At 30.2% G+C, this 8,619-nt stretch overlaps 1 protein-coding gene across 2 annotated transcripts; it reads left to right on the forward strand.

Moving 5' to 3' along the window:
* Window positions 1–892: 892 nt before the first annotated feature.
* Window positions 893–3,422, forward strand: LOC111887459 (eukaryotic translation initiation factor 3 subunit H). 2 transcript variants are annotated; one of them, XM_023883635.3, is made up of 12 exons: window positions 893–1,049; window positions 1,362–1,539; window positions 1,613–1,729; window positions 1,831–1,934; window positions 2,018–2,084; window positions 2,167–2,300; window positions 2,380–2,428; window positions 2,513–2,584; window positions 2,661–2,762; window positions 2,856–2,923; window positions 2,993–3,145; window positions 3,240–3,422. In XM_023883635.3, the coding sequence occupies exons 2-12, from the start codon at window positions 1,447–1,449 to the stop codon at window positions 3,292–3,294; spliced, it is 1,014 nt and encodes a 337-aa protein (XP_023739403.1). In that variant the 5' UTR covers window positions 893–1,049; window positions 1,362–1,446; the 3' UTR covers window positions 3,295–3,422. The 2 variants fall into 2 exon arrangements, with proteins under 2 accessions (XP_023739403.1, XP_023739402.1); XM_023883634.3 differs by having other exon boundaries at window positions 913–1,049; window positions 1,350–1,539.
* Window positions 3,423–8,619: the final 5,197 nt, after the last annotated feature.

The raw sequence follows: 8,619 nt of genomic DNA on the forward strand, positions 1-8,619 counted from the left end.
CCGAGAATTTCCTTTTTATATTCGTGTTTCTTAATTTGAAAGTAATGAAAATGTACATTTTTACCATTCTTTTAATTAAATGGTATTATTCTGTTTTTTTTATAAATTTAATAATATGGATAAATGTCTTTTTTAAAATAACTAAAATAATTGGTCTACAATCATTCCGACATCCATATAATATTCAGTTAGAATACAATAAATTATATATATATATATATATATATATATATATATATATATATATATATATATATATATATATATATATATATATATATGAGAAAAGTGAATATACCCTTAAGGGTATATAAGCTTAGGTACCCAAACTCACCATACTACGTTGTTTTGTATCATATAATACATTCTAATTGTCTAATGTTCTTATAATTTAACTTCTAACTTGATTTACTTCTAAGATTTTTATAAATTACACATTTATCTTTCTCTTACATAATTTTCATTTTCATTTACAATATATATAGCCTAATAAGTGTTCGCCAAAAAGATGTGATGTAAGAGAAAGATTATACGGAAATTTCGAATATCTTGAAAGTAAATCAACTTAAGATTGAAGTTTATGAACATTATAATGAATATATCAAACAAAACGACGTATTATGATGTGTTCGGGTACCTAAGCTTATATACCCTTAAGGGTATATTCACTTTTCCATATATATATATATATATATATATATATATATATATATATATATATATATATATATATACACACACGAAACCTGCAATTTTTTATAACAACCTGAAAAACGAACCAAAATGCAAAGAATAGTATTTTCAATAGTTTCCTAAAAATATATATATGTATTTTTTTGTCATAGAACAAAAATATGTTATTTTTTTTTTTTTAATTTTAATTTTTTTTAATTATGTATTTCCTTTTCGAAAATTGACCAATATACCCCTTTTAACCTAATGACACAAACATACGCAACCCTTCTCTCCATCGACAAATCGCCTCTTTCCTGTGAAGCCACCGTCGAAGCGCCGCACCCTACCGGAGACCTTCGACACCATATCTACAGGTGCGTTTCTTCTCGATGCTGTCGCTCTTTCTTCTTTTCTGATGTCTCCTTTTTTTTCATTTCCTGGTTTCGTTTTTCTTCAATTTCCTATTTGGAATCATGTTTCTTCACTTTCTACATTTTTTTTTTCTGTTATGTAATCTTATGCTTTCAGTTCAACCTTCGTTTTTTTCTACTTTCTACACTGATTATTAGTTGGTTTGTATCAGATTTTTTGAAACAAATTGCTTGTTTGTTTATATTAGATCATCAGATTAGCCTATGAAACTTTATCAAAATATCTCAAACTTTATCGATTAGGGTTTTTTTCAGAATCCAAAGGAGCAAGGTCTCTCACTACAAAAGAGGTCTTTACACTGTATCCCGCGGCTATATTCGTTGATACAACATCATATCAATGGCAGCAGCTCCATCTCGTTCCTTCTTGCAAGTAGCAGCCACCGAGGAGGCAGTTGCTCCGCCTCTAAGAGTTGTCCAGATCGAAGGACTGGTATAATTGCATTACAACTCTTTTCTAGGAGTATAATTGTAGATCAGACGATGATATTATCGTGAACAAACAGGTTGTATTGAAGATCATCAAACACTGCACAGAGTTTTCACCTTCTCTTGTGACTGGTCAACTTCTTGGCTTAGATGTTGGCAGTGTTCTTGAAGTAACCAACTGCTTCCCCTTTCCAGTATGTAACATGAAACAGTTGCTAATTTCTTTACTAAAATTCTTCCATAATACCATTATTTAACTAACACATAGTAGAATTACATTAAATTAAATTAATAGATGAGGGAGGAAGATGAGGAGATTGAAGCAGATGGTGCTAACTATCAACTTGAGATGATGAGATGCCTGAGGGAAGTCAATGTTGACAATAACACTGTAGGCTGGTAACTTCTTTTTTCTTGACACATTTGAATTCTTTCTTTCTTCAATAAACCTGCTAAAAAATGTAAGATGTGTATCTTTAAAGGTACCAATCAACTTTATTAGGCTCTTTCCAGACTGTGGAACTAATTGAGACCTTCATGAATTATCAGGTACACACACAGCTACACTTTGTGATTTTTATTTGGTTGCAATTGCATAAAATATTCAAACACAGGTATTTTATAATTTTAGGAGAATATCAGACGATGTGTGTGCATTATTTATGATCCTTCTAAATCCAACCAAGGTGTCCTGGCTTTGAAGGCCTTGAAGCTTTCTGATTCTTTCATGGAGCTTTATCGCAACAATGAATTCAATGGAGAAAAGTATGTCCATTTTTATTATCTTTTTATTATTCTTATGTTGTAAATTTAGACTCACTTATTATTATTATTTTTTTTGAAGGTTGCGGGAGAAGAATCTCACATGGGTGGATATCTTTGAGGAGATACCCGTATGTTCATTTTATTATCTACTTTACTTTAATAATTAATATTAAATATTAAATTAAATGTTGTTTGTTATGATATGTAAACAGATCAAGGTTTCAAATTCAGCCCTTGTGAGTGCATTCATGACTGAACTGGAACCAGATTCACCTGTTACTCAGGTATTTTATATTTATATAATTATATTTAAAATATAAAGAAAGAGTAATTAATTTAACATTTATATTTATATGGTAGTGTGATTATGATAGACTACAATTGTCAACAAATCCGTTTATGGAAAGGAACATGGAGTTTTTGATTGAATGCATGGATGATCTCTCAATGGAACAACAAAAGGTTGTCTTTTCTTTTTTCTTTTTCATTTCTTTATTTATGTAATAATATTAGCAAAAGTGACACGTGGAAAGTTTTGTATTTTTTATTTCTCAGTTCCAATTTTACTATCGGAATTTGTCACGTCAGCAAGCCCAACAGCAAACATGGCTTCAAAAGAGAAGGTAGGTTTTTATTTATTTATTTATTATTTTTTTTGAATATTTTGAAAAATGTAAAATGTTATTTTGAAGGTCTGAAAATATGGCTAGAAAAGCTGCGGGAGAGGAGGCGTTGCCAGAGGAGGACCCGTCGAACCCTATTTTTAAACCGCTTCCCGAGCCATCAAGATTGGATAGCTTTTTGATAACAAATCAAGTTTCCAATTACTGCAATCAAATCAATAGGTATTTAATTTAATTTAATTTAATTTTTTTTAATATTATTTGATTTGAATGTAATAAGTTTGAAAATTTCATATTATTTTTATGCACTATGCAGCGTTGCAGGGCAGAGTTTCAGCAGATTATATTTGATGAAGGCGTTACATGAGTGACAACAACTCATGGATAATCAATCAATCATCAAATGAGTTAATTACTTTTTTATGTAGGAGAATTTTGAAATGTAAAAACTACTTGGAAATATTCTATTCGCAATTTCAATCCCTACTTGGTTTATTTATGACTATTTGTTCTCAAGAATTTGGTATGATATGATATATTGATGGTAGGAAGCTTCGCATTTTACGTGTGCTTAGGTAGCTAGGCCTTTTTGATAAATCTGTTGATCCATTTTTTTAAATAAAATTATTGTTGCATCTGTGGTACCATGTTCTTGATGAGTTCTATACATAAGAGTATTGTAACAAAAAATTGCAATGTATAAGTAAAGTTATGCCAAAGATAATGTTAAACTTCTAATGCTGGTGCTAATTTTTTTTTTTTTTTTTTTTTTTTTTTTTTTTTTTTTTTTTTTTTTTTTTAATTTAAAACAACGGAATTTATCTAAAATTACCAATTAATTAATATTGATTTCAACAATAATTTGTTTTATATTATTATCAAAAGTAGGGGTGCAAACGAGTCGAGCTGAGCCCAAGCCTGCCCAGGCTCGGCTCGGGCTCATTTAAGTTATACGAGGCTCGATTCGAGCTTTCTTTTACTGAGCTTAACTCGAGCTCGTAAAAATTATACAAGCTCGGCTTGGGCTTGGGCTCGGCTCGTTTGTCGGTTGATGTGCCTAAATAAGCTTAAGCTCAACTCAAGCTCGTTAAGAAGCTCGTTTACTAATACCTGAAATCCATAATTTTCCAAATATGCTTTTATTTTAATATAAGAAAATAATAATAAATTATATTATATAAAGGCTCGTTTAGGCTCGCGAGCCTAATCGAGCTTAGTGACATAGGCTCAAGCTCGAGCTCGGCTCGGGCTCGTTTAAAATCGGTTTCGAGTCGAACTTTTAACGAGCCGATCCCGTGTAGCTCGCGAGTAGCTTGGCTCGTTTGCACCCTAATCAAAAGTTACCTTTAATTTTTTTTTGTGGGTAGTAAATTGGTAAATTCTATATGCAGAAAATGTGAAAATAGTCTAATAAAATAAACTTAATTTAAATTATAAATTTTGTTTTAAATTTATAAATCCTAACAAAATAAATTGATTATCAGCACTAGATAGTGTAACTAATCAAATATAGTATTAATTAAAATAAGTAAAAGTGTCGAACTCAAGAAAATCGAGGTGTACTAAATAAATATATAAAACAAAATAATTATGAAATAAACAAAATACTAAACTTGTCGAACAAATAAATAAAAGTACTTTCATTTACAATTTGAATCTCCTCATCATTATGTGCAATTCATTCAAATGTAATGAAATTTAATAGACGTTTACGAATTTCTAAAGTGATTAACTCAATGCTAATATCATTATGATTTTAAGTTATCTACGAGCAATATTCTTAAAGGTAACCCTAAAAAGTGAGAATCATATCTCAAAAAAAGATTTACTTTCTGCAGTGAAAAGACTTACCATTATGTATTTGATTATGTAACTACTAATCATAAAAGGGTATGTCCATGTATGATTAGACGAGTAGAAAAAAACCATGTAGTCAATGTTATTTGTTCATTCTCGTAATTGTGAAGTGATATCTATGAGCCCCTCGATGATTTGGTGCTAACATCTGAAGTGATTGACCCAACCCTGACTAAATTGATGTGTTTGATTTAGAAGTCAGATGTGACCGTCGGAAATCATTAATTGTGAAACAAAATGTTGAGCATTGAGATTGACCATTATCCATGTCTCATGTTCACAAATATATTTAGAATGAAGGAATAGTTGATTAATTGTCTTAAGGACTGAATTTTGACTCTAATCAGAGTTTGACTGCTGCATTGTATGACTACTCTTGGTTGATTGTTAGTGAAATATTTTGATTTAAAAAGTTAACGATTTGTCCAAATCGAAAACTGTTGGAAATAATGTCAAAATAAAAATTATTTGGAAATGAAGGATCTATAACAACAGATACGAAATCAAAAGAGACTAGAATATAGAATCAGAAGTATGTCGATATAATAGTCAAACCATAGGTTAAAAATTATATCTTTTGGTATTTTTTTTTTAAATTATACAATCCTAAAAGATAAGAAATCTCATGTAAATAGATATGGTTAAAGTTTTTTTAAAATTAAATTTCTTAAAAACTCAAATCCTTTATATTATTGCTAATATAAGTGGAAAAATGAAGTAATAAAAAAATTTGGAAGGTGTTTGAGATAGAATCTCGTTCTATGAAGTTTTTGTCACTTTTATTTTTTTAATAATATACATGGGATGTCATTAAATGACTATAAGAACATTATAAAAGTACTTAAGAAAATACTAAGAGAATTTATGTGAGTTAATCAGGTTAGAAGAAGATCTTTACGTAAAGGAGCTACATAAAAAGCTAACTTCAAAACACACACACACACACACACACACATATATATATATATATATATATATATATATATATCTTATAATTGGATTATGATTTCATTATGAATAAAGAATGAATTTTATTGGAATAAGCTCCAAACAAAATGTTATTGCACATTCTACTAAAAAATAAAAATACAGTGCTACTTCAGAAACTGCAATTAAATATGATTGGATGAATGACTTCATTGAAAAACTAAGCTGAGTCCTTCCATTCAAGGATAACCTAGAAATTTTTTGTGACTTCAAGAGTGTACTTAATCAAGCTAAGAGACTCTTAGTCACATCAAAACACCAATAATATTCTCTAAGAAATTTTACTATATTTAGAATAAAGTTATATATGGAGATGATCGTATTCACAAAATTCACAAAAATTAAATTTAGTCAAACTCACTAATAAAGTTTTTCTTTAAGCTAAGCATGAAAGGTCATGCTTGAGTTGTAAGATTTCGTTATTCTAGAAATAAGATTAGATTTGGATTTAGTATTTGGATATTGAAAGATTGTGACAAAAACTATTGTATTGTTTTGATATATTGGGATATTATTTTCACATTAATACTTGTTGTGTTTTATATTAACATGTTTAATCAATGGATAATCTAATTATTCTAAAGGTTGATAGTGTTGGATTGAGGTGTCTAAGTCAGTAACTAAATTAGTATATTCTTGTAATTATAAACAAAGTCAATTTTGGGTTGCCGTCATAACTAGAACATTGTTAGAATGACATTTGTAAAGAAAGGATAATTTATTAGATTAACTAAATGGAAATTATGAGGAAATAATTTGTTAATATATTATATGATTAATATATTAATAGGAAATAGAAAATTGATTTGTTAATTTATATCATTAATAAATTAATATGAAATCAACTAGAAATAACTAATTATTAATCAGAATTAACCTAGAATTAATTTGAGATTAATTGGAATTAAATAAAGCTCTATTGGTTGAATTATAAGTGTTCATAATTGTGCAAGGAATGAAGATTCTGTTGAATAAGGTCTCTAAGTTAGTAACTAAATTGATATATTTTTGAAATTAGAAGAAAAGTTCTTTTTGGGTTGCCTTCATAACTAGAACTTGATTAGAATAACATTTATAAAGAGAGCATAATTTATTAGATTATTATATGATTAATAAACTAATTAGAAATTATGAAGAAATAATTTGTTGATATATTATGTGATTAATATATTATTTGGAAATAGAAAATTGATTGGTAATTTATTCTGATACTCTTCCTTGAAGGATTCTCTGGCCAAAAATCTCCTCTCTCCCTTATCCTCTTGTCTTCTAGTTCTAGGGTTTGGGTGTGAGCCATTAGAGGCACCATCCTTTTGGTGCTAAGCTTTCCAAGACCTACACTACAAGGAGATTGAAGTGGTTTGTTTACTACAACAAATCAATAGGTATGTAACTCTACAATTTCTAATTTTGAATTACATTAGGGTTATAGTAAGTTTAGTTGTTCATTGTATGTTGCTATCAATGTGTATGTCATAGATCTTTTATAGGATGCATGTACTCTATCAAAATATTAATTATTTTCCGCATTGTACAATTTTTGTATCCTATAAAACCCATCAGATTCTAGAAGCCATATAAGTGGTGAATGGAATTAGGAGGGATTCTAGGGTTTCCAGAAGCCTACTGGTAGTAAATAAGGAAAAGGTTTCAATTGAGATTAAATATATTATTTAATTATTCAAATATTTCTTTGTCCTTAAGTTATCTAAACTATAAATAGGGCCCATTGGGACCTTAATTTCGTTCATACTCTTCAAAGAAGGATATTTTGGCTAAAATTCTCCTCTCTCCTCTTGTCTTCTAGTTCTAGGGTTTGGTGTGAGCCATTAGAGGCATCATCATTTTGATGCTAAGCTTTCCAAGACCTACACTACAAGATGATTGAAGTGATTTGTTTTCTACAACAAATCAAGAGGTATGTAACCCTACACTTGATAATTTCGAATTAGACTATGGTTATAATAGGTTTAGTTATCCATTGTATGTTAAACTGTGACAACCCGAAACTTTTATCTTGTGTACTTAGCTAAATTCAATTAATGTTAAACTTGTTCTGTTGACTTCTCGTGATGTTGATTGGTTCATTTTAGAGTTCTAAGCTTGAGTAAGTCCAGAGTTGAGTTTAGGAATGAGTCAGCAAGCCATAGGGTGACAAAACCGGGCCATACACACCCTTAGGGGGAGTGTACGACCGTACACATGGGTGTGCGGCTGCACACTCACCTCTTGGCCGCACAATCACTTCTAGGCAGCACACCCACCCCTATATAAAGGGTAGACCCCTTTCCTTTCATTCCTTTAACACCTTGACAGCACACAACGCCATTTCTCTCAAGCTTCTTCAACCACAAACCCTCCAAAGCTTCAAGAACGTGAGTAATTCATCCTCTAACTTGATATCCATGAAAGACCACTCTATCTAAGCCATAAGGGTGCAATATTCGTCATGTTCTTCGTGTTTGGAAGTGAGTGCGGCCGCACATCTCCTTTAAAGTGGCCGCACACTCTTAAAACACCCTCCAAAGTGAGAGTTTGACTTCCATACTCGAGATAGACATGACCCTACATGGTATACAACTATTTATAGTGAACTAAGTATACCGAACCTTACATGGTATACAACTATAAACATTAAGGGGCTGAAGTGCTCTAAACTAAAAGTATACTTTTAAAATATAAGTATTTTTACAAAAAGCATACAAGTATACCTACATACCATAAACATTATCATAAGTCGAAAAAAACAAAAGTATATGGATGTTGGACATTGCGGTTAAACCTAGGCAGTTATGTAATCATGTCTAGGGTCAATATAGCCTGATCAACTATATTCATTCGAGACATGACCA

The sequence above is a fragment of the Lactuca sativa genome, chromosome 6, assembly GCF_002870075.4.
Source record: "Lactuca sativa cultivar Salinas chromosome 6, Lsat_Salinas_v11, whole genome shotgun sequence".
Classification (NCBI taxonomy): domain Eukaryota; kingdom Viridiplantae; phylum Streptophyta; class Magnoliopsida; order Asterales; family Asteraceae; genus Lactuca; species Lactuca sativa.